General features: G+C 47.6%; 1 protein-coding gene across 1 annotated transcript in view; it reads left to right on the forward strand.

Moving 5' to 3' along the window:
- The window catches only part of LOC119974974 (immunoglobulin lambda-1 light chain-like), a 37861-nt gene extending 11477 nt beyond the window's left edge, over positions 1-26384 (forward strand). Inside the window, exons 2-5 of the mRNA XM_038814376.1 lie at positions 5066-5102; positions 10732-11085; positions 24530-24832; positions 25629-26384. Of these exons, the coding sequence (XP_038670304.1) occupies positions 5066-5102; positions 10732-11085; positions 24530-24832; positions 25629-25744 (810 nt within the window). The 3' untranslated portion in view covers positions 25745-26384. The remainder of the gene's footprint in view (positions 1-5065; positions 5103-10731; positions 11086-24529; positions 24833-25628) is intronic.
- The last annotated feature ends 1087 nt before the right edge of the window (positions 26385-27471 follow it).

The raw sequence follows: 27471 nt of genomic DNA on the forward strand, positions 1-27471 counted from the left end.
CCTCCCACTCTCAGGAACCTGGTCAAGAAGACAACAGAGTTCAATGGCTCTCCGCCCACGAACAAGAATGGCGGGAACTCAGGGCAAAGCAGACCAAGGCCCCAGTGTTGGCATTTTTTGAGCCATCCAAAGAAACAAAGATTTCCACGGATGCCAGTCAATCTGGCATTGGAGCAGTGCTCCTTCACCGTGATGATGCCTCTTCATGGGCTCCTGTCGCATACGCGTCACGTGCAATGACGCCCACCGAACAGCGCTTTGCACAAATTGAAAAAGAGTGCCTGGGCCTTCTTACCGGGGTCATCAAATTCCATGGCTATGTCTACGGACTCCCAAAATTCACAGTCGAGACAGACCACAGACCGCTGGTCAATATCATTCAAAATTACCTTAACAACATGACGCCACGCCTGCAGCGCATTTTCCTCAAACTCAGGCAGTACGACTTCGAACTCGTCTATATCCTGGGTAAGGAGCTCATCGTCGCCGATGCACTCTCCCAATCAGTCACCACACCCTGCGACCCAGCGGGCTTCATGTGCCAGACTGATGCTCAGGTGGCATTCGCCGCATCCAATCTGCCCGCCACGGATGAACGGCTCATCCAGATTTGTCGTGAGACAACCAACGATCCTCTGCTCCAATGTGTCATGCGCCACCTGACAGACGGGTGGTTCAAGGGCCAATGCCCTCATTCGAGAATTTTAAAGATGACCTGGGGGTGGTAGATGGAATTCTACTCAAGTTGGACAGGATCGTCATCCCGCACAGCATGCACAACCTGGTCCTCGAGCAGCTCCATGAGGGCCACCTGGGAGTGGAGAAGTGCCGACGATGGGCCTGTGAGGCAGTGTACTGGCCTGGAATTAACTAGGACATAGCTAATGCCGTTCTCAACTGCCGAACATGTCAGCGATTCCAGCCTGCGCAATCAAGGGAAACCTTGCAACCCCATGAGTTGGTCACGTCCCCCTAGACCAAAGTGGGCATCGACCTGTTCCATGCGCTTGGCCGGGACTGTGTCCTCATAGTGGAATATTTCTCGAACTACCCGGAGGTGGTTAGGCTGCACGACCTCACTTCAACTGTGGTTACCCGTGCGTGTAAGGAAACCTTTGCTCGTCATGGCATCCCGCTCATGGTCATGTCCGGCAATGGCCCGCGTTTTACCAGTAAGGAGTGGTCCAATTTTTCCGAACAATACAACTTCACACATGTCACATCCAGTCCCCATTACCCCCAATCCAATGACAAAGCTGAAAAGGGGGTGCACATCGTAAAACGACTCCTGTGCAAGGCGGCCGATGCAGGATCCGATTTTTACCTTGCCCTGCTTGCTTACTGATCTGCTCCTTTGTCCACCGGCCTGTCACCGGCTCAATTATTGATGAACCGCACGCTACGGATGACAGTGCCGGCCATTCATGTCCCGGTCTTGGACAACTCTCCGGTCCTTTGCCACATGCAGCTGTCCCGGGCCCAACACAAATTGGCCTACGACGCCCATGCCACGGATCTCCCTGATCTGGCTCCCAATGACGACGTCCGTGTCCAACTTCCAGATGGTAGCTGGTCAGCCACCGCTGTGGTGCTCAGACAAGTGGCCCCCAGGTCATTTTGGTTTGTCAACCAGACGGCTCTCTTCTGCGCCAGAATCGGCGGGCACTACGACTCCTTCCTCGCTCGCCGCATGATTATTATGTTCTGCCTCGCCATCACAACAAACCCGTTACCGGCTTTGTGGATCTCCCTTTCACTCTGCCACCCTCCGAATCTGACACAGTCCGGCCCGTTCCAGAACAGGCGGCTCTTGACCCACCCTTGAGGCAGTCAACCAGAATTCGTCGCCCACCTCAGAGACTGAATTTATGAACTGCCTGAATTCATGGACTCTCTGAACTCGTGAACTGCTTATTTTGTTGCCTTGTTTGATTAGCTCACTGGTTTGTACATACTGTTGTTCTAGTTATTTTTCTGTTACATACTGTCCATCTGCACTAGACACCTCCCGATGTAAATATCTTCGCGTTTCTGTACATAATCTTGTGAATATGCTCATATATGACACGCATAGTTAGGAACATTCACATCATACACTATTTATTGCCACGAACACACATTTGTTTTCAAAAAAGGGGGGATGTCATAACATACACATCAGTATATAATGGTGCAGAGACACACACTGACTGACACACTACAAGACCAATCAACGCGCACAACAGAGCAGCCAATCACCAGTTAGGGCACGGTCACTATAAAGCCAGAGGGCACTAGTTTTCCTGCTCATTCGGGATGCAGCCTCTGAGAGAGACGGAGCTCGTAGTCAGTAGCACAAACTTCCATCATGTGCTAGCAGTCTAGGCTGGTCAGGTTAGGCATATGTCTGCAATCAATCTAACATATTGTCGACCCACAGTGCAAGTATGTGTAACAGCTCTTAGTTTAATAAAATAGTGTTGTACTATTACAAGTGTTGGTAGCCTGTCTATGTCACTGCTAAGGTAAACGCAGTCTCCACAGATCCAGAGTACCCAACACATCATCCAGGATGGTCTGAAACTTTGTATCGTCCCGGCCTTCGGTGAAGTTAAATGAGTTGAAGAGTTGGATGGCTTGACCACCCGCAGTTGAGAGGAGTAGCCCAATCTTTCTTGTATCAGACGCACCCCCGAGGTCTGAGGCTTCGCTGTACAGCAGAAGCCTTTGTTTGAAAGTCCGCCAGTTGGCACTGAGATTGCCGGAGGTCCACAACTGTTGAGGAGCCTGGATCTTCTTCATGGTGCCAGGATATATTTGCTGGTCGCCACGGAACAGGTTGAGATGAACCACCTAGGGATAGCAGTCTTCTGGTACCGTGCCATGTTAAGCACACTGAGATAACACAGGCTGCAACTGGATGCAGCTTTAATGAAAAATACTCCAGACCTTGAAGTTAGTTCAATTTGATTTACTGAACCTGTCACACAGTTAGCTCAGTTCTCTGTGAGTTCGACTCTCTGCTAACCTAAGTGTGATTAATCTGTCTGACTGAACCAGACTAGCTCTTAGCCACGTGCCGGAGGTGTTATGTGATATATACACCTGACTCACTCTGTAGATTTCCCCAGTGGAAAGAGGCGGAGTGTGAGTGCCTCGTGCCTTTTATTGTGCGAAAACCACCGCCAAGTGTTCTGTCTGCTGATTGGTTTTTGTCCTGTTCTCTGTGTTCATTAGGTGCCTATCTGTATCTCATTTCGTGCATGTCTGCATATCATGACAGTAGGTGCTGGCGGAGCTTACAGAGATGCGTAGGGTTGTTGGAGCTGCTGGAGGTTACAGTAGATAGGGATGGTTGTGGGGTCTGGAGGAGATGACAGAGATAGTGTGGTAGTATGACTAGAGGTACTACGGTACCTAGCAATGCCGAGACACCATTGGTGGAGAAGGCTCGCTGCTCATTAGCCCAATGGTATGTAACACTAGTCATCCATTGGTTAGAATTGTAAGGTAGCTCCGCCCAGTAAGGTGGGGTATTAGAGCCCGTGTATCCCCCACAGCTTCCTTTCTGTACCTGAGCTGCTGGGGGAAACATCTTGTCTATTAAAGCCTTCAGTTCGGACTACAACCTCGTTTCTGTGGTCATTGATAGTGCATCAGATAGGGAGAGTTGTAGGGGTTAGAAGAGGTTACAAAGATAGGGAGAATGGTAGAGGCTGGTGGAGGTTACAGAGATAGGGACGGTTGTAGCGGCTGGAGGAACTTACAGAGATAGGGAGGGTTGTAGGGGCTGGAGGTGCTTACAAAGGTTGGGAGGGTTGGAAGGGAGGGCTGGATGAGGTTACAGAGATATGGAGGGTTGTGGTGGCTGCAGGAGGTTACAGAGTCAGGGAGGGTTGTAGGTGTTGGAGGAAGTACAGAGATAGGGACAGTTGTACGGGCTGTAGGAGGTTACAGAGATAGGGAGGGTTGTAGGGAATGGATGAGGTTACAGGAGGCGGCACAGTAGCACAAGTGGATAGCACTGTGGCTTCACAGCGCCAGGGTCCCAGATTCGATTCCCCGCTGGGTCACTGTCTGTGCGGAGTTTGCACATTCTCCCCGTGTCTGCGAGATTTCCTCCAGGTGCTCCGGTTTCCTTCCACAGTCCAAAGACGTGCAGGTTAGGTGAATTGGCCATGATAAATTGCCCTTAGTGTCCAAAATAGGTTAGGAGGGGTTATTGGGTTACGGAGATAGGGTGGAAGTGAGGGCTTAAGTGGGTCGGTGCAGACCCGATGGGCCAAATGGCCTCCTTCTGCACTGTATGTTGTATGTAGAGACAGGGGGAGTTGTAGGGGCTGGAGGAGGTTACAGAGATAGGGAGGGTTGTCGGGCTGGTTTAGCACAGGGCTAAGTAGCTGGCTTTTAAAGCAGACCAAGGCAGGCCAGCCACGCGAGTTCAATTCCCCTACCAGCCTCCCCGAACAGGCGCTGGAATGTGGCAACTGAGGGCGTTTCACAGTAACTTAATTTGAAGCCTCCTTGTGACAACAAGCGATTTTTCATTAGGGGCTGGAGGAGGTTGGAGACATAGGGAGGGTTGTAGGACCTGGCGGAGGTTACAGAGGTAGGGAGGGAGGGTTGTCGGGCCTGGCGGAGGTTGCAGAGATAGGGAGGGAGGGTTGTAGGACCTGGAGAAGGTTACAGAGATAGGGAGGGAGGGTTGAAGGGACTGGAGGAGGTTATTGAGATAGGGAGGGTTCTAGGGGCTGGAGTTTACAGCAATGGGTAGGGGTGAGATAGGGGGAATTTGGTAATTAAATGTAGACAGGGAGACAGTGCGGGGCAGGGGAGCGACAGGAGGAACAGGGTTAATCACTGATGAGTACCGGAGGGGAGGAAATTGGTGTGGGGATTTTGGAAGGAATGTTGCTTTCAGTTCCTGATCTGATTATTTGTGTTTAGTTTAGCTTCCTCCTCGGGAGGGAGCGTGTTCAGCACTGAGCCGTACAGCAACAGCACAGAGGGGGCGGGGGAGGGGGGTTGACTTAACTGTCCCCCCCAAACATTCAAACACTCAACGCTATAATATCTTTCCCCACAGATCACCTGTCTGACCATATTTCTCCTGCTTCTGATCGGTAAATAAGCCAGAACATTCCACCATTCAATTCGGGCACTGCTCGGGGCAGCTGGCGGAGAGGAGCAGCTGGAGGACGAAGATTTACTCTTACTTTTCGAAAGGGAGTCGATTTAACAGCGAGAGGAGGGCCAGCAGCAGAGAGAGACAGAGATACAGTATATATATATAAGACCGATAGAGAGACAGACAGACAGATAGAGAGAGAGAGAGAGAGCGACATAGACAGAGAGAGACACAGAGAGTGAGACAGAGAGAGACAGACAGAGGGAGAGAGAGAGACAGACAGAGAGAGACACAGAGACAGAGAGTGACAGACAGATAGAGACAGAGGCAGAGAGGGTGAGACAAAGAGAGAGAGGCAGAGAGGGAGACAGGGAAATGAGAGAGAGGGAGAGAGAGACAAAGATACAGAGAGAGACACAGAGAGACTGAGCAAGTGATACAGAGAGAGAGGCAGACAGAGGAAGAGAGAGAGACGGGGGGGGGGGGGCAAAAAGGGAGAGACAGAGAGAGAGAAATGAGAGAGATACAGAGAGTGAGAGAGAGAGTGACAGAGCAAGCGACAGAGAGTGAGAGGGAGAAAGAGATAGAGCCAGTGTGAGACAGAAGAGATAAAGGGTGAGAGGGAGATTCAGAGAGAGAACAAGACCAAGATGGACAGGTAGAAGAGAGACAATGAGACAGTGAGGGATAGAAACGGAGAGAGTGAAATACAGAGGGAGAGAGACAGAGAGCGAATTGGATAGAGCAGAGAGTAAGAGATAGAGGGCGAGAGACAAAAAGAGTGTGAAACGGTGATGAAAGAGAGGAAGAACGAGACAAAGAGCGAAACAGTGAGGCGCAGAGAGAGAAAGGAAGAGAGACAGAGGCAGCAAGAGAGAGAGAGAGAATGAGATGCGGTGCAAGAGTGAGGGTTAATAAAGCTGCAAGTTCCATTTGTGAGTCTCTCACAGCCAATGAAAGGCTTATTTTGCAGTGTGGTCACTGTTGTGATGTCGGAAACACAGCAGCCAGTACACGCACAAGATCCCACAAGCAGCAATATGATAATGACCCCAGATCATCTGTGTTTTTTTCAGCAATGTTGGTCGAGGGGTAAATATTGGGCCCAGGATCCGGGGAGAATGCCTCCCGCTCTCCTTCAGTATAGTGACTGTGGGATGATTCACATCCTCCCGAGAGGGCAGACAGGGGTCCTGGTTTCTGTTATTCTCTGTGTCAGTAATGAGTGATTGTTTGACGAGAAAGATCCTCTCAAACAGCCTGTGCAGTTTAACCACATTGATATCGGCAGCAAAAAACCCTGTGGCAGGATTAAACCCACACACAACATGACATCACAACAAAGTTCATCAGTAAACCACCATCTCGCCATTGTCAAAATCCAGCTGCATCGAATCTGCAGCAACGAGAATTAGGCCATTTGGCCCATCTGCCCCATGCTGCCCCATGCTGTTTTTCCAGCCCCACACCAGGCAGAACGGTGGCACAGTGGTCAGCACTGCTGTCTCTCAGCTCCAGGGACCAGGGTTAAATTCCGGCCTCAGGTAACTGTGTGGAGTTTGCACTGTGTGGAGTCTCCCCGTGTCCGCGTGGGTTTCCTCCGGGTGCTCCGGTTTCCTCCACAGTTCAAAGATGTGCCGGTTAGGTGGATTGGCCGTGCTAAATTATCTCTTAGTGTCCAAAAGGTTAGTTGGGGTACACGGTTACGGGGATAGGGTGGAGGCGTGGTCTTAAGTAAGGTGTTCTTTCCAAGGGCCAGTGCAGACCCGATGGGCCAAATGCCTCGTTCTGCACTGTAAATTCTATGAACCAGCCTCATTCCCCCACCCCCACGTTCATCTCTCCCATCACAATATCCTTCTATTTATCGCCCCTCATGTATTTATAACTTCCCCTTTAATACATCAACACTTCAACTCAACCTCTCCCTGTGGGACTAAGTCTGACATTCTCCTCACTCCCTGCGGGAGCAAGTCTCACATTCCCCTCACTCGCCGTGGGAGTGAGTCAAACATTCTCCCCACTTCCTCTGGGAGCGAGTCCCACATTCTCCCCACTCCCTATGGGAGCGAGTCCCACATTCTCCCCACTCCCTGTGGGAGCGAGTCCCACATTCTCCCCACTCCATGTGGGAGCGAGTCCCACATTCTCCCCACTCCCTGTGGGAGTGAGTCCCACACTCTTCCCACTCCCTGTGGGAGCGAGCCCCACATTCTCCCCACTCCCTGTGGGAGCGAGTCCCACATTCTCCCCACTCCCTGTGGGAGCGAGCCCCACATTCTCCCCACTCCCTGTGGGAACGAGTCCCACATTCTCCCCACTCCATGTGGGAGCGAGTCCCACATTCTCCCCACTCCCTGTGGGAGTGAGTCCCACACTCTCCCCACTCCCTGTGGGAGCGAGCCCCACATTCTCCCCACTCCCTGTGGGAGCGAGTCCCACATTCTCCCCACTCCATGTGGGAGCGAGTCCCACATTCTCCCCACTCCCTGTGGGAGCAAGACCCATGACCCCACCACCAAGCATCAAGCCATTGTTTCGATGACTATCCCTGCCCTCATCTCCTCTGGAGATCTTCCCTCACGGCTTCCAACCTCATAATCTCCAAACCCCAGGCAGCCCGGTTCTACCTCCTCCCCAAAATCCACAAACAGGACTGTCCTGGTCAGTCAGTCTGCTCCAGACCTATCAAACTCATTTCTTCCTGCCTTGATTCCATACTCCTCTTATCCAGTCCCTTCCCACCTCCATCTGTGATTCCTCTGATGCCCTACATCATATCATCAACTTCCAGTTCCCCGGCCCTAGCTGCCTCCTCTTTACCATGGATGTCCAACCCGTCTATACCTCCATTCCCCAGCAGGATGGTCTGAGAGCTCTCCGCTTCTTCCTCGGACAGAGGCCCAAACAATCCCCATCCACCGCCACACTCCGCCTGGCTGAACTGATCACTCACTCAACAATTTCTCCTTTAACATGTCTCATTTCCTCCAAGCCAAACTTGTGGCTATGGGTATCCACATGGGTCCCAGTTTTGCCGTCTCTTTATGGGGTATGTGGAACATTCCTTGTTCCTGTCCTACTCTGGCCAAAACTCTTGAATCGGTCTATCAAACTTTATTACTAACACAATATTAAAATATCTTTAGCATCACACCAGAAAATAACTGACAATTACCCCTTAAACAATGCTAATCAATACAGTGACACAATAACCCTTAACTGCTATCTTTATTCCTACTCAAACAACAAAACCATCTCAGCTCTCAATCCACTTTCAAATACAGTTAGAACTCAGGAATATCTGCTGTACAAAGATAAAGGCCTGAATCCTGTCAGAACCATGCAGAAACTCTGCCTGTATTTTTTCAGAAGCTGCTTCCCAGCTCTCCTTCTAACAAGGCAATTCTGAACTGCTGGGAAATAAGCTGTTAATCTGTCTGCAGGCATATCTTTAATTGAACTGCAGTGAGAGCAAATGCTCACATCCCAATCTAAAATTCAACTAAAACTGCTTTTCTGCAAAATGCCTGTCTCTTAGATCCTCTCACTAATTACATCACCTGACCAGGGTAAAATGTAATTCTTTTCTTTTTTTAAATAAATTTAGAGTACCCAATTATTTTTTCTATTAAGGGGCAATTTAGCGTGGCCAATCCACCTACTCTGCACATTTTTTGGGTTGTGGGGGCGAAACCCACGTAGACACGGGGAGAATGTGAAAACTCCACATGGACAGTGACCCAGAGCCGGGATCGAACCTGGGACCTCAGCGCCGTGAGGCAGCTGTGCTAACCACTAGGCCACCGTGCTGCCCTGGGTAAAATGTAATTGACTTCACATTAAGGAAACACCCTTAATCCAAATAAAACTTGATTACCTTTTGAATCTGCTTCCTTCGACCTTTTAGGCAGCACCATCGAGATCACAACAACTCACTGTGCATAAAATGACAATTCTCCATATCGCAGCCCCCCACCCACTACTCCCCCACTCAAAGAACAGAGAACATACAGTGCAGAAGGAGGCCATTCGGCCCATCAAGTCTGCACCAACCCACTTAAGCCCTCACTTCCACCCTATCCCCAAACCCAATAACACCTCCTCACCTTTTTGGTCACTAAGGTCAATTTATCATGGCGTATCCACCGAACCTGCACATCTTTGGACTGTGGGAGGGAACCCACGCAGACACAGGGAGAACATGCAGACTCCGCACAGACAGTGACCCAGTGGGGAACCGAACCTTGGACCCTGGCGCTGTGAAGCCATGGTGCTATCCACTTGTGCTGCCTGTACGCAGCCCTCCCCACCCCAGCTCTTTTCCTGATTCTCTTCAATCTGTGCCCCCTCTGGTTAGCGAGCCTCCTCCCGCTGGGAAACACTTTCTCTTCATCAACTCCATCCAAACCCCCCTCAGCATTTTGAATGTTCGATTCAATCTTCCCTCATAATCTTCTCCGCTCTGAGGAGAACTATCCCAGCTTCTCCCAGTCTCTCCACATGAACTGAAGCCCCCTCATCCCTGGATGCATTCCTAGAAACATAACTCCCCACCATCTCCGAAGCTCTCTAATTCTTCCCAAAGCATGACATTCCAACATTTGGACTCAATCGTTTTGATGGGATCACAGGTGGTAATTTGAATAAAGCGTTTAAAGATAGCATGCTGATTTGATGGCAAGTCAGCTCTGATTGGTTGCTGCAGAGCAAAGGAGAATGCACAAGAGAACGCTCCCTATCTCTGTAACCTCCTCCAGCCCCGACAACCCTCCCTATCTCTGTAACCGCCTCCAACCTCTACAACCCTCCCTATCTCTGTAACCTCTTTCAGCCCCGACAACCCTCCCTATCTCTGTAACCTCCTCCAGCCCTTACAACCCTCCCTATCTCTGTAACCTCTTTCAGCCCCGACAAACCCTCCCAATCTCTGTAACCTCCTCCAACCCCTACAACCCTCCCCATCTCTGTAACTTCCTCCAGCCCCCCACAGCCCTCCCTATCTCTGTAACCTCCTGCAGCCCCGATAACTTCTCCCCTGAATCAAAGTTTCCCTTCAGTGAACCCCCACCCTACTTCACCTTTTGACACTAAGGGCAATTTAGTATGGCCAATCCACCCAACCTGTAGAGCTTTGAACTGTGGGAGGAAACCGGAGCACCCGGAGGAAACTCAGACAGACACTGGGGAATTTGGAAACTCCACAGTGCGTCACCTGAGGTCCAAATCAAACCTGGGTCCCTGGCACTGTTAGGCAACGGTGCTAACCACTGTACCGACGTGCCACCCATAACACCCCTCCCTATCTCTGTAACCTCCTTCTGCCCCTATAATCCTTCCTATCTCTGCCTTCTCCTCCAGCACCCACAACCCCCTATCTCTATAACCTCCTCCAGCCCCTACAACCCTCCCTATCTCTGTGACTTCCTCTAACCCCTATAACCCTCCCTATCTCTGTGACTTCCTCCAGCCCCTAACAACCATCCCAATATCTCGAACCTCCTCCGATCCTGACAACCCACCCTGTCACCAGTTTCTGTTGTGAGGTTTGGTGTGTGAATGTGTGTAAGTGTGGGAGCTGTTCTATCACTGATTCCAAAATCCCTCATGCTTTCTTACCCCAGGTTGTCTCCATGGTGATCTGGTGGTTGTCCAGGAACCCTCATTCATCAGTGGATTAAAGGGACAGTCTGTCACGCTGTATTGCAGCTACACGTCTGATGGCGAGGACGTCTTCCGAAGTGTGGTCTACTGGGCATTCAAGGAGGGCAAAGCCCCCACAGTGATCCACCCCGCACCTCCCCCTCGCTACCAAAACCGGGTGAAGTTCAGCAAATACAACGGGAGCGTCAACACCACATTTCAAATCCACCCCCTTCAACTGAAGGACACAGAGACATATTATTGCTACATCTCATTCCTGGTGGGAGAACAGACCTTCACCAAGGAAGGGGCGGGGACAAGGCTGTTTGTCCATGGTAGGTGTGGCACTGATAGCCCATTACACAAAAGTGTCTATCACTACCTCAGGATTTCCCAAAGTGTTTCACAGCCTCCTTGTGAGTGCACAAATTGAGACTAGGAACATGAGATTATTTATACAAAGACACCAGAGCTCAGTTGTGTTTTGCTCAAAAGCAAAAGTCAAATTAAGATGGAATTACATGACACACATCCCTTCTAGTGATGTCCTGCTGTTATCCCTTAAAGGCATGTTGCAACATTCCACTTTCTTTTCAATGATACTCCCTCTCCTTCCTAAGGACTACATCTATTGACAAGACATGTTCACATTTAGTTGCCATTACAGAAGTGTATTGAGCCAATGAATCTATGAGTCGCTAAAGTGTTGAGGTAATCTGCTGCTACGCCCAGATCTTGTAATGGAGACCTTTTCTGGGGGTTTCTTTCATTGCTGTCTGTGATGTGTGGGATTGTCATTGTTGGTTTAATTTGGTATCTTGTGCACGATGCATTAGGACTGTAAGGTGGGTGAGGAGCTTGAATGGATCTGGTTTGTCCTCACTTATGTCTCATTGCCTTTGTGTGTGATGACTTCATTGGACCCTGGTTCTGAACAAATTCTTGTCACCTCAGCTGGTTGTCACTAACCTTCTGTGGGATCCTGGATGTCAACTTGTCCCAGTTGTAAACTTGCCAGTTCTGTGCCTCCATTGTTATCATGCAGGTTGGCCACCTTCTCTTGCAGTTTTACAAGTTGTTCTCTAGTTTCTGAGACAGTAGAACGAGTCAGAGTGGGTAAATTGGTGTGCACCAGTCTGTCAAATATTAGCTCTGCCAGTGATGTAATAGTTGCACTTAAAGATGTTTCTCTCAGATGTAAGATTGAAGTGAGTAGATCTTGCTTGTTGTGTCTACATTTGAGGATGAGGGATTCCATCGTGCAAACCATTAACTTAACCAGACCTTTAAACCTAGGGTAATGAAGAGAAGAAGCAGTGTGATTTATATTACACTTCTCACACATATCTCACCAATAGATTGCAGACCATTACCTGTAATGATCTCTAGGAAAATAAACTGAAAATAATACTTATAGTCTGGGCAACAGTTGTATTTGCCATATTGTGAAATTGTTGAATAATGGGGTACTTGGTAAAGCCGATGACAATGATGATTAAGTCAGTGCCGTTGACATGAATGAGATTACGTACTATTTTGGTCAAAGAATAGGAAGGAACATCATGTGGAATCAGCGGTACTTTATGCCATATGCTCTAGACATGCCTAAAACTTCTTGATGATGAATTAATTGACATAAGAACATAAGAACATAAGAACTAGGAGCAGGAGTAGGCCATCTGACCCCTCGAGCCTGCTCCGCCATTCAATGAGATCATGGCTAATCTTTTGTGGACTCAGCTCCACTTTCCGGCCCGATCACCATAACCCTTAAACCCTTTATTCTTCAAAAAACTATCTATCTTTACCTTAAAAACATGTAATGAAGGAGCCTCAACTGCTTCACTGGGCAAGGAATTCCATAGATTCACAACCCTTTGGGTGAAGAAGTTCCTCCTAAACTCAGTCCTAAATCTACTTCCCCTTATTTTGAGGCTATGTCCCCTAGTTCTGCTTTCACCCGCCAGTGGAAACGACCTGCCCGCATCTATCCTATCTATTCCCTTCATAATTTTAAATGTTTCTATAAGATCCCCCCTCATCCTTCTAAATTCTAACGAGTACAGTCCCAGTCTACTCAACCTCTCCTCATAATCCAACCCCTTCAGATCTGGGATTAACCTAGTGAATCTCCTCTGCACACCCTCCAGTGCCAGTACGTCCTTTCTCAAGTAAGGAGACCAAAACTGAACACAATACTCCAGGTGTGGCCTCACTAACACCTTATACAATTGCAACATAACCTCCCTAGTCTTAAACTCCATCCCTCTAGCAATGAAGGACAAAATTCCATTTGCCTTCTTAATTACCTGTTGCACCTGTAAACCAACTTTCTGTGACTCATGCACTAGCACACTCAGGTCTCTCTGCACAGCGGCATGCTTGAATATTTCGTCATTTAAATAATAATCCCGTTTGCTGTTATTCCTACCAAAATGGATAAACTCACATTTGTCAACACTGTATTCCATCTGCCAGACCCTAGCCCATTCACTTAACCTATCCAAATCCCTCTGCAGACTTCCAGTATCCTCTGCACTTTTCGCTTTACCACTCATCTTAGTGTCATCTGCAAACTTGGACACATTGCCCTTGGTCCCCAACTCCAAATCATCTATGTAAATTGTGAACAATTGTGGGCCCAACACGGATCCCTGAGGGACACCACTAGCTACTGATTGTCAACAAGAGAAACACCCATTAATCCCCACTCTTTGTTTTCTATTAATTAACCAATCCTCTATCCATGCTACTACTTTACCCTTAATGCCATGCATCTTTATCTTCTGCAGCAACCTTTTGTGTGGCACCTTGTCAAAGGCTTTCTGGAAATCCAGATATACCACATCCATTGGCTCCCCGTTATCTACTGCACTGGTAATGTCCTCAATAAATTCCACTAAATTAGTTAGGCATGACCTGCCCTTTATGAACCCATGCTGCGTCTGCCCAATGGGACAATTTCTATCCAGATGCCTCGCTATTTCTTCCTTGATGATAGATTCTAGCATCTTTCCTACTACTGAAGTTAAGCTCACTGGCCTATAGTTTCCTGCTCTCTGCCTACCTCCTTTTTTAAACAGTGGTGTCACGTTTGCTAATTTACAATCCACCGGGACCACCCCAGAGTCTAGTGAATTTTGGTAAATCATCATTAGTGCATCTGCAATTTCCCTAGCCATTTCTCTTAGCACTCTGGGATGCATTCCATCAGGGCCAGGAGACTTGTCTATCTTTAGCCCCATTAGCTTTCCCATCACTACCTCCTTAGTGATAACAATCCTCTCTAGGTCCTCACCTGCCATAGCCTCATTTCTATCAGTCGCTGGCATTTTATTTGTGTCTTCCACTGTGAAGACAGACCCAAAAAACCTGTTCAGTTTCTCAGCCATTTCCTCATCTCCCATTATTAAAACTCCCTTCTCATCCTCTAAAGGACCAATATTTACCTTAGCCACTCTTTTTTGTTTTATATATTTGTAAAAACGTTTACTGTCTGTTTTTACATTCTGAGCAAGTTTATTCTCATACTCTATCTTACTCTTCTTTATAGCTTTTTTAGTAGCTTTCTGTTGCCCCCTAAAAATTTCCCAGTCCTCTAGTCTCCCACCAATCTTTGCCACTTTATATGCTTTTCCCTTCAATTTGATACTCTCCCTTATTTCCTTAGATATCCACGGTCGATTTTCCCTTTTTCTACCGTCCTTCCTTTTTGTTGGTATAAAACTTTGCTGAGCACTGTGAAAAATCGCTTGGAAGGTTCTCCACTGTTCCTCAACTGTTCCACCATAAAGTCTTTGCTCCCAGTCTACCTTAGCTAGTTCTTCTCTCATCCCATTGTAATCTCCTTTGTTTAAACACAAAACACTATTATTTGATTTTACATTCTCACCCTCCATCTGTATTTTAAATTCCACCATATTGTGATCGCTCCTTCCGAGAGGATCCCTAACTATGAGATCATGAATCAATCCTGTCTCATTACACAGGACAAGATCTAGGACCGCTTGTTCCCTCATAGGCTCCATTACATACTGTTCTAGGAAACTATCGCGGATACATTCTATAAACTCCTCCTCAAGGTTGCCTTGACCGACCTGGTTAAACCAATCGACATGTAGATTAAAATCCCACATGATAACTGCTGTACCATTTCTACATGCATCAGTTATTTCTTTGTTTATTGCCTGCCCCACCATAACGTTACTATTTGGTGGCCGATAGACAACTCCTATCAGTGACTTTTTCGCCTTACCATTCCTGATTTCCACTCAAATGGATTCAACCTTATCCTCCATAGCACCGATGTCATCCCTTACTATTGCCCGGATGTCATCCTTAAATAACAGAGCAACACCACCTCCCTTACCATCCACTCTGTCCTTCTAAATAGTTTGATACCCTCGGATATTTATCTCCCAGTCGTGACCATCTTTTAACAATGTTTCAGTAATGGCCATTAAATCATAGTCATTCACGATGATTTGTGCCATCAACTCATTTACTTTATTCCGAATACTACGAGCATTCAGGTAAAGTACACTTATGATGGGTTTTTTAACCTCTGTTTTGAACCTTAACATCTCCAGTTTTATTCCTTTTAGTATTACTGGGCCTATTCACTGAGCTCCCCTCAGTCACTGTACCTTGTACTGTCGCCCTTTTTGATTTTTGACTATGTCTTCTCTGCCTTGCACTTTTCCCCTTACTTCCTTTTGCTTCTGTCCCTGTTTTACTACCTTCCAACTTCCTGCCACACTAGTTTATACCCTCCCCAACAGCTCTAGAAAACACCCCTCCTAGGACATCGGTTTATGCTGGGGTAATAGACTGCCTCTCTTGTGAGTCGTCTCATTGGACCTATGACCATGTGCGAATAATGAAGTAGTTGAAGAATATCAGATCACAAAGATTCCGGTGTGAGGACCTGCCTGCCTTTAAAGATGATTCCCCGGGAGATGCCGAGCTCGTCCCGATAAGGTCAAAATTGGTCTCACACATTTCGGGACATGCTGGATTGAGTCTGGTCATCCTTTGATGACGGTTTTCGACATTTTCTGTGATGTGGAACTTTTTGCTGCTCCTGTGTGAAACTGCCGGCCCTTGAATTGTGCAGAAATGCGGCAGATCAATGGACATTCTCCTGCAAGCGTAATGTCACAACGCCCTTGAAACTGCCAACTTTGGCGACATATTCCAGACGCGCCGAAACGTCATGAAACGAGGATGAGAGGAGTGGTTTCTGAGGTTGACCCGCCTTTGTGAGATCTGGCGAATTCCAAGGATTGTGACTAATGCGAGGTCACGTCATGCCAGTAGAGTTGTGACCACCGGATCTTTAATCTCTAGAATATCAGTGATACCCGGGAGCACTCCAGCACTGAGAGACCCAAACCCCACAACACAAAGATGTGCAGGGTACGGGGATTGGACATGTCAAATTGCCCCTTAATTGGAAAAAAAACAAATTGGTAGCTTAAATTTATAAAACTTAACAATTGCGAGACCCGGGCATGGAATTAGCGAACCGCTATGCATTGTAAGTTTCACAGCAGTAGGTTTTACTGTGGCCTCCAGCTTCTGTAGTGCATGTCTTGTGGAATTCATGGGGACGTGGGTGGAGAGAAGGAGAGTATGTTGACACTCACCACCATGTCATCTTGGCCAATCTTGTCAACTTTCTTCAGGCAGATAATTTGAATCTTGGTGACCATTTGGACAGTGTGATGGTATCCCTTTTCGTACTGGATTCACGGCGTGAGATTGTCAGGCGATTGCAGCATGCACAGTTGTCGCGCAGACTTCAAGTGATATATTCAGTTCATTCAGTATGCCCGGGTTGACTGTCACAGATAGCAGTTCATGACTTGTTGGTCAACCATTTCAGGATCTGAGTGAGAAGTGGAATATTGATCGACCCTCGCCAACTCATCGGGCACGTCAAATTCGGGGTCTAGATTGTCAATTGTCTCATGCAAATTTACCACCCTGTGCGAGAAGTGGTTCCTCCTTTTCTCAGTTCTAAATCTACCACCTCTGAACCCATATCTAAGACCTTGCATTCTAGATTGCTCCACAAAGGGGAACACTTAGTCTATTTACTTTATCAATTCCTTTTAGCATTTTGTAAATCTCATACAAATCCCCTCTCATCCTTCTAAACTCCAGCGAGTATAAACCCAAACTGTTTAACCTCTCCTCATACGTCAATCCTTTCATCCCCAGAATTTATCTGGTGAACCTCCACTGAACTGCCTCAAATGGCACCACATCCTTCCTCAAATAAGGAGCCCAAAACTGGACACAATACTCCAGATGTAGCCTCACCAACACACTATACAATTGCAACAACACTTCCCTACTTTCAAACCCCAGTCCTTTTGCAATAAATGCTAACATTCCATTTGCCTTTTTAATTACATGCTGTACCTGCATGCTGACTTTCTGTGATTCATGAACAAAGACACACAGATCCCTCTGCGCAGACGCATTTTGAATCTGCTTTCCATTTAAATAATAATTTGCTTACCTATTTTCAAAATAGATAACCTCATACTTATCTATATTAAACCCATCTGCCAGATTTTGGCCCAATCTCCGAGCCTATCTATATCCATCTGTAAACTCTTTATCTCCTCTCACTGCCTGCTTTCTCACCTATTTTAGTATCATCCACAAATTTTACTATGTTACCCTCTGTCCCAACTTGCAGATCATTTATATAAATTGTAAACAGTTGAGATTTGAGGACTGACCCCAGCGGACTCCCGCTAGTAATAGTTCATCAACTAGAGAAGCTTCCATTTATCCCGACCCCCTTTCTGTCAATCAGCCAATCCTCAATCCAATCCAGTACTCTCCTCCAATCCCCTGCGATCTCACCTTCTGGATAAGTCTTTTATGCGGCACCTTGTCAAACACCTTCTGGAACTCCAGATATACCACATCCACAGGTTCCCCATTATCCACCTTGCTGTTTACTTCATCAAAGAACTCAAGCTAGTTTGTCAGGCATGATTTACCCTTCATAAAACCATGCTAACAATGGTGGATTGAGCTTTGTCTTTCCAAATGTTCAGTCATCTTCTCCTTAATGATTGGTTCCAGCAACTTCCCCACCAAGCTAACCGGTCTATAGTTTCCTACTTTTTGCCTCTCTCCATTTTTGAATAGGGCATCACATTAACGTGTTTCCAATCCACCGAGTCTCTTCCAGAATCCAGGGAATTCTGAAATATCATAACCCATGCATCCTCTATCTCTGCTGCCACCTCCTTAATCATAGAATCATAGAATCATAGAATCATAGAATCATAGAATCATAGCATCACTACAGTGCAGAAGGAGGCCATTCGGCCCATTGAGTCTACACTGACCATCTCAAAGAACAGCCTACATATGCCCACGGCCCACCCTATCCCTGTAACCCAATAACTCCACCTAACCTTTTGAGCACTAAGGGGCAATTTAACATGGCCGATCCACCTAACCTGCACATCTTTGGAATGTGGGAGGAAACTGGAGCACCTGGAGGAAACCCACGCAGACACGAGGAGAATATACAAACTCTACACAGCCAGTGATCCAAGGCAGAAATCGAACCCGGATCCCAAGTTCTGTGAAGTAGCAGTGTTAACCACTGTGCCACTGTGGGCAGACCATCAGGTCCCATGGATTTATCTGTCTTAAATCCCGTCAGTTTTTTCAATACTGTCCCCCTAGTGATGGTTAATGCACCATGTTCCTCTGCATTAACTGTAGTTGTTGGAAAATCTTTATTGCCTTCTGCCATGAAGTCAGAGACAACATATTGGTTCATTGCCTCTGCCATCTCTGTGTTCCCAAATTATTACCTCACCAGTATCATCCTCTAAAGGGCCAACATTTACTTTCGCTGTTCTCTTCCTCTTTATATACTTATAGAAACTCTTGGTATTAATGTTTTATGCTAGTTTCCTTTCGTAGTTCATTTCAGCTCTTTTGATTTTATTTTTAGTAGGCTTTTGTTGAAGCTTAAAGTTCTCCTAATCCCCCACCTTAACACTAGCCTTTGCAGTATGGTATTCCATAATTTTGGGCTTTTATGTTTTCCTTGACTTCCTTGTTCAGCAATTGAACATTTTTCTCCCTTTTACAATTCCTCTTCTTTTCAGGAATATAGGGCGCGATTCTCCCAAAACGGGAGAAATCGTAAGGCTGGCGTCAAACCCGGTCCCCGGTCGGGGCTAGCAGCCCGACGCCGTAAGCTCCGGCATCACAGGCTTAACGAATTTCGTTAAGCCCGCTTGCCGGAGTTAGCGCCGGCTGACGCGTCATATGACGTCAGCCGCGCATGCGCGGATTGGAAGACTCCAACCCGCGCATGCGCGGATGACGTCATCGCGTATTTGCGCGAAACCCGCGCATGTGCGGGCCGGGATGCCCCTCAGCCGCCCCGCGAATGGATACTGCGGGGCGGCGGAAGGAGAAATAGTGCGCGGGCATCGGGCCCGCTGCCCGCGATCGGTGCCCACCGATCGCGGGCCCAAGGCACCCTTGGCACGGCCGTGGTATTGCCGTGCCAATCGGTGCCATGGTTATAAAAAGCGAGTTGTTCCCGCCGTTTTTATGAACGGCCAGACCAGGTGTGTTTGCCGTTCGTAAAAACAGCGTAAAGGGCTGGGACTTCGGCCCATCTATCAGCTGTGAATCGCTGCCGGCCGTAAAAAAACGGCGGCAGCGATTCGTGTCGGGAGTTGGGCGGGGGGGGGGGGTGGAGAATAGCGGGAGGGCGGGAAAAATGTCAGGAAGGCTCTCCCGCTATTCTCCGACCCGTCGTGGGGGGCGGAGAATCACGCCCATACTTTATTTGAGAGGTGTTTAATATCTCCCTGAACATCCGCCATTGTTCCTCAACTGTCCAACCCTCAATTATTTGTGCCCAGTCTACTTGGGCCAACTCTTTCCTCAGGCCTGTATAATTACCTCGGCCCCACGCTAAAACTCTGTCCTCTCTCACTCAATCTGAATTTGAAATTCTAGCATGCTGTGATCACTCCATCCAAGAAGATCCTTAACACAAGACTATTTATCAACCCTTATTTGTTACATAATACTAAATCTAAAATAGCCTGCTCTCTGGTTGTCTCCATAACATATTGCTTGAAGGAACAATCCCTCATACACTCTATGAAATCTTCCTCGTGCTACCCTTGCCAATTTGAATAGTTCAATCAATATGCATATTAAAATCGCCCATGATTACTTTTGTGCCCTTCTCACAAGCCCTGGTTATTTTTTGATTTATACTATGTCCCACTTTGGAAGTATTGCTCGAAGGCCTATAAATTGCACTACCAAGAAGATTTTCCCTTGTTTTCTATTTCCACCCAGATCGATTCAACATTTTGGCCCTGAGTGCCAACATGATTTCTTAATGCAGCCTTGGTGTAATCTTTAACAAATAAAACAACTCTACCTCCTATTCCATCCTGTCTATCCTTGCGGAATGCTGAGTACCGTTGGGCATTCAACTCCCAGTCCTGGTCCTCCTGCAGCCATGTTTCAGTGATCCCCACCAAATCATACCCATTTGCCTCTTTGTGCCCTCAGCTCATTGAATTTATTCCGAATACTGAGTGCATTTAGGTACAAGGTTTATAAATATGTCCTACTGATTTGCCTTCCCCTTGCAGGATTTTTTTGTGCACTCCACTTTTCAGACATTCTGACCTCCTTTATTAATCTCTGATAACACTCAGCATCATCCCTAAATTTTGCTCTCAGTCTCCTTAGATTTTGATTTTTTACGTTTTGTATCTCCTCTGTAGTCGTTAGACTGGCCCTGCCTGTTTATCCTATTAACATTTCACAGCATTTACAGTGCAGAAGGAAGCCATTCAGCCCATCGAGTCTGCACCGGCCCTTGGAAAGAGCACCCTACTTAAGCCCCGTGCCTCCACCCTATCCCCTTTATCCCCGTAAGCCAGTAACCCCACTTAACCTTTCCTGGACACTGAGGGAAATTTAGAATAGCCAATCCACCTGATCTGCACGTCTTTGGACTGTGGGAGAAAACCGCAGCACCCGGAGGAAACCCACGCACACACGGGGAGGATGTGCAGACTTCGCACAGACAGTGACCCAAGCCAGGAATCGAACTGGGACCCTGGAGCTGTGAAGCAACCGTGATAACCACTGTGCTACCATGCTGCCCTAACCTCTACCTTCCCCTCACATACCAACCTGCTGTTTTGGTACCCTTTAACCATTATACCTCTTGTAGCTTTACTGTTCCCTTCCACCCCACTTGCTAGTTGAAAGTCCTATTTATCCTTTCCACTAGAACACTGGTCCCAGATCAGTTCAGGTGGAGACTGTCCCAATGGTGCAGATCACTCCTGTCCCAATGCTGATGCCAATGCCCCATGGAATGGAACCCCTCCTCCCCTCCTTCCCTCACCATTCCTTTAGCCACGTGTTTACTTCCTTAATTTTCTCATCCCTATGCCAATTTGCAAAGGTCTTGGGTAGTGATCCACAGATTATAACCCGTGAAGACCTGTTCTTTAATTTTGTTCCTAGTTCCTGATAATCCCCAAACAGGTCTTCTTTCATAGCCTTGCCTATATTGTTTGTCCCAACATGGACCACAATAACTGGATCCTCAAGCCGGTTCAAGCCAGTTGGAGATGTTTGTCACCCTGGTTCCGGGCAGGCAGCATGTCACGCGGCACTCTGGGTCCTGTTTGCAAAGGATGCTATCAGTTCCCCTAATTATATAATTCCCTCAACTATTATCTTTTTGCACCTCCACCGTCTCCGCTGCTTGAATGGCCACCCCTACCATGGTACAATGGTCGGCTCGCTCATCCTCCCTACAGTCCTTTTCCTCACCTACAAAGGGAGCAAGGTCCTCATACATGTTGGACAAGGTCAAGAGCTGAGGCTCTTCCATTTCTGAATTTAGGATCCCTCCATCTGCCTCACTCACAGTCACACTCTACTGTTAACACACTGCTGTCCCTGACCACTGGCTGAATTTGAGGTACTTAATTGGCAGGATGCGAACACCTGACTGTTTCAGCCCTCCCTCCTCCTCCCCTTAACACATCATCCCACTAATTGGGATCTGACCATCTGACTAAGGTTAAGCACAATATCTCTCATTATCTACTCCCCAGGAGACCTTCTTTCTGTCAAGAAAGTTCCATTAGCTGTACTTCAGCAAACAATATCCACGGCTGGAATGAATTATGATCTGACTTTTATGGTGCTTTAATTGCACCTCTGTAGCCCCAAACTCTAGCTGCCTTTCAACCCAGGATTCTTTTAAAACTATTACTGCAGCAGTCAGATACACACCCGATCTCAGACTTTTAACCATTAATGTCCCAGCTGCGTACGATATAATCTATGTGAAATTCCTACATTCATCAAAGCACATCTTCCACATGTCTTGTGGGATTTTGGGATTCAAGTGCGGGCATCAACAGTTGGAGTTGTCCCGAGGGCCTGTAACCATCATCAGCCTGCAAGGATCCCTTCATACTTATGTCCATCCTTGAGAAGCTCTTCGACGCTACACGATTTGGACCTGTCTAGCAGATCTTCTTGGACACTTCCAGGGGAGTGGATGCGATCACCAACTCAACAATTCTGTCTGCTCGCTCTGCGTTTGAAAATTCACAGTATGCACTCTTTTCTCTGCACCTGTTGACAACGTGGTCTACAGATTATATAGGCTGCTGGCGAAATAACAGGAAATCTGACCAATAAATACAGAATTTTAACTTGAATTTGATTCAGTCTTCCAATGTCGCCCATGCCTTTTGGGGATGGTTTCACTCTTCTGCTGTTATTCCCCATGTTTCAGTCTGTGTCGACCTTCGTTCCCAATTGCTGGATGAGCTTTAGTGGCTTGCCCGTCTGGTTCAGACACACCTGAATCAAGAAACCACAATGTCTAAACATTTTGAATCAGGATGTTGCACCTCAAACTTGGGTCTGACTCGCATTACGGAAACTCTAAAATTAGCGTACAAACTTGGGTCTGACTCGCATTACGGAAACTCTAAAATTAGCGTACAACCATCCCCTTTATTATATCTTTCCAGATGACCCCAAAAGTATAAAAACACCGCTATATAGGGTATCAGAAGCTCTGTCGCACACAGTATCAAATACCGTCCTACACAAGGCACCAAAAACTCACGGCTTGGACGTAAATACCACCCGTTAAGAGGCAATGTGATCTGACTCCCTCTTGGTGGATCCCAATGTCCTCTCTGAGTCCTGGACCTAGGGTCTGGCTTCTTAAGATGGTCATTCCTGCAGTTTATCATTCCAGAACGTCCGTTGTCTCTCCTTCTTTTACGGATCTTTCTCACGCTTCCAGTTGAGATTAATGTAGGAATTTCAGAGATATTGTTTTATAGGTATTTGGTGCAGTAAGGGTTACAAACCTGGGTTAATATGTGGGTGTGTGACTGCTGCGGTAGTGTTTATAAAGAATCCGTGTTTGAAAGGATTGGGAGTCAGAAGTGCAATTAAGCCATCATAAAGTTTGGGCTAATGGGGTTTTGATTGGATTAAGGGGGGTTCCCTGAGGAGATGGTAGGATACAGCTTGATAAGATGATGTAATTAATGGGAGGAGCTAAGATATCAGGCATTTTGCAGAAAAGCAGTTTTAGTTGAGTTTTAGATTGGGATGTGAGCAGGAATCAAACACAGGAAGTAGTTGAGGTAAAAACGTTGTGCGATTTCAAGCAGGAGTTAGATATAGCTCTAGGGGCTAAACGGAACAAGAGATATGGGGGGAAGGCGGGATCAGGATATTGAACTTGATGATCAGCCATGATCATAATGAATGGTGGAGCAGGCTTGAAGGGCCGAGTGGCCTCCTCCTACTTCTATTTCTAATGTATGTTTCTATGTAAGGATGCTGCGGGGACTTTAGGAGAGGATGCGGAAGTGGAGTTGAGGCAGAGGGTCGGCCCTGATGGTATTGGATGGGGGAAGATGTATGGAGGGGGCGAATGGCCTCCTCCAGCTTTTTGTTTGTTCACGTCCATTTCACCGGAAGTGGGCATCGCTGGGCCAGGAAAGCATTTATTTCACATCCCCAATTGTCCGTTGAAGGGAGTGATTCTCTGGGCCATTTCAGGGGGGGAAGTTGAGTCGACCTCATTACCATGTGGGTATGGAATCAAGTATAGGCTAGACCAGGGTAAGGATGGCAATTTCCTTCTCCTAAAGAGACGTGAGTGTACCAAATGTGTCTTTATGACAATCCATGATGGTTTTGGGCAGCACGGTAGCATGGTGGTTAGCATAAATGCTTCACAGCTCCAGGGTCCCAGGTTCGATTTCCGGCTGGGTCACTGTCTGTGCGGAGTCTGCACGTCCTCCCCGTGTGTGCGTGGGTTTCCTCCGGGTGCTCCGGTTTCCTCCCACAGTCCAAAGTGCAGATTAGGTGGATTGGCCATGATAAATTGCCCTTAGTGTCCTAATAGTAAGGTTAAGGGGGGGAGTTGTTGGGTTGCGGGTATAGGGTGGATACGTGGGTTTGAGTAGGGTGATCATTGCTCGGCACAACATCGAGGGCCGAAGGGCCTGTTCTTTGCTGTACTGTTCTATGTTCTATGTTGTCACAGTCGCCTTGACAGTCCCGGGTTTCATGTATCGAACTTTAAGTTCCTCAGCTCCATGTTCCACATGCTGTTATGTAACTGGACGTCTTTGCCAAAGGCAATCCCTCAACCAGACCACTAACCGCCACCGGCTCTCCCTTCCACAGAACCTCTGGTCCTTACTCCTCCTCCCAATTGCTCGTGTGATGCTCCGCAGCGACGTTATGTTTCCTGTGGGACTCGGGTTCCAGTTGGGGATGTCGCCCGGATCGACTGGCTGAGAAACGGCGAGGAGGTGAGGCGGGAGAACCGGACGCAGTTGGTCAAACCTGCCGGCGATGGTTCCGCGAGATTGGAGAGCCAGGTTCCATTACCCGTGCCCAGCCCAGGCACTGAGGTGAATTACACATGTATGTTGACCCACACCTCCGGCGGCATCATCGACTGGAGGCAGTACATAGCAGTGAGCGGTAAGTGTCCTGTTCTCCAATCCCTCCCCGGTGGGCTCACTGGTGCGATTAGCGTCCTGCCAGCTGTGGCTCATTGGCTCTTACGCTTTCTCTTTCCCTTCTGGGTCACCAATTTAAGACCACTCCCAAAATTGAAACCCCATAAGCACAGGCTGAAACTCCCAGTGCCAGCCCAAAGAAGCGCTGCACTGTCGTGGGCCAGTGTGAAGGGAGCATTATCGGAGGCTCAGTAATGAGGGAGCACCGTACTGTCAAAGAGGGTACTGAGGGAGTGCTGCACTGTCAGAGGGTCAGTACTGAGGGAGTGCTGCACTGTCAGAGGGTCAATTTTGAGGGAGTGCTGCACTGTTGGAGGGTCAGTACTGAGGGAGTGTTGCACTTTCAGAGGGTCAGTACTGAGGGAGTGCTGCACTGTCAGAGGGTCAATTTTGAGGGAGTGCTGCACTGTTGGAGGGTCAGTACTGAGGGAGTGTTGCACTTTCAGAGGGTCAGTACTGAGGGAGTGTTGCACTTTCAGAGGGTCAGTACTGAGGGAGTGCTGCACTGTCAGAGGGTCAATACTGAGGGAGTGTGTATACCTGTGCCTGCCTATGTAATCATTGTACGTGGGAACCACTTTCATCTCTCCTCTCTGGGTTCGCGATGCAGGATTTTTTTCTAACCAACCCTCACAAGCGGTGGATTGGGATTTAGACAAGGGAGATGATTGGATCGTGTGACAGAGATTTACAGATGTCAGAAAATTATGATTAATCACACTGAGCATTATAATCTCCTAATATCTCTCTCGTTTCAGAATCCCCCGGACACCCCGTGCTCTTGTATGTTCTATTGATCGTAAATTCAACCATAATTCTGCTGTTGGTTATGGCCGTTGGTCTGAAAAAACCTTCCGTGTGCAGCCGCTGCTAAGCTCACTGATGTCTATCCACTCTCTCTCGCTATCTCTCTCTGTCTCCCCATCCATGAAGTCACTGCATGTACAAGACCCTGGCTGCTGAAATCAGCAACCCCCCTTCAAACCTCCAACCGCCTACCCTTCAATGTGAGCTCGGTCCATCACCCCCCACCTCCCGCCCACCTTCCACCTCAAGCTTCTGGACTCTTCACCTCGGAATCAACAATTGGGCGACAATTTCGGAGTTGGGAGTCAGCATCGGGAGGTGGACCCATCATTCTCGAAACTCTGCCTTGCGTAATGTTAAGCACAATCCTGGGACTGTTCAAAATTAAATTAATCTTACTCCATCAGCTTAGGGAGTTTTACGGCTTTGAAGAACAGGAAATATATCCTGAACCCATGTGAGTTGAACGAATTTCCAAATTTGACCTTATTTACCAGCTTGCTTTGCAAGACCAGGTGTTGAAATGTGAAAAAACAATCTACTTAAAGCTGCAGACTGCTTCCTCGCAGATGAACAAGAACCATTGGACTGCGAAAGGGAAAGAAAATGCACTTGAATCCCACAGTCACAAAAAGCGTGTTAAACTCAACATTTGGCCAATGTTTCATGTGGTGTTCAATGGTTAATAAATCACCGTTTGAATGTGTTGGTCTGTTCGCTGATCCACGTTCACTGTGCTCAATTCATCACATCTACAAACAGAACTCGAGAGCGCAAGGAACTGACGGCAGAGGATGTTCCGGATTCTGGGCGGAGAGCATTTGTTCATAAATCCTCTAATTCCTGAGATATTTTAGAGGACCATTTAATAAGCCTATTGTAGATCTAGAAACAGCATCACCTCTGCAGTGCTGGGAGATAAATCGGAACTCTGCAGCCTTGTGATTGTCTGATCCTGCTTGCAGCACACCCTTGCCCATGGCTTTCCCGGGAACGTGTGGCGGTTTCAATGGAAAATGTTGAGTGTGTAGCATTCTGAAGGTTTGGTACAATAGAGGAACATAGAACATAGAACGATACAGCGCAGTACAGGCCCTTCGGCCCACGATGTTGCACCGACATGGGAAGTCAAAAACTAAAGGTCATCTAACCTACACTATGCCATTATCATCCATATGCTTATCCAATAAACTTTTAAATGCCCTCAATGTTGGCGAGTTCACTACTGTTGCAGGTAGGGCATTCCACGGCCTCACCACTCTTTGCGTAAAAAACCTACCTCTGACGTCTGTCCTATATCTATTACCCCTCAATTTAAGGCTATGTCCCCTCGTGCTAGCCACCTCCATCCGTGGGAGAAGGCTCTCACTGTCCACCCTATCTAACCCTCTGATCATTTTGTATGCCTCTATTAAGTCACCTCTTAACCTTCTTCTCTCTAACGAAAACAACCTCAAGTCCATCAGCCTTTCCTCTTAAGATTTTCCCTCCATACCAGGCAACATCCTGGTAAATCTCCTCTGCACCCGTTCCAAAGCTTCCACATCCTTCCTATAATGAGGCGACCAGAACTGTACGCAATATTCCAAATGCGGCTGTACCAGAGTTTTGTACAGGAGACAGCTGTGTAATGGTGAGGCCACTGGGTTAATAATCTCGTACCTGCACCCTAATGCTCCTGGATACTGCCGATGCTGGAAATCTGAAAGAAAGACAGAAAAGGTTGGAAAACAAAGTCAGCAGGTCTGGCAGCATCTGTGGAGAGAGAAACAGAGTTAATGCTTCGATTCACTG

The sequence above is a fragment of the Scyliorhinus canicula genome, chromosome 12, assembly GCF_902713615.1.
Source record: "Scyliorhinus canicula chromosome 12, sScyCan1.1, whole genome shotgun sequence".
NCBI classification, from domain to species: Eukaryota; Metazoa; Chordata; class Chondrichthyes; order Carcharhiniformes; family Scyliorhinidae; genus Scyliorhinus; species Scyliorhinus canicula.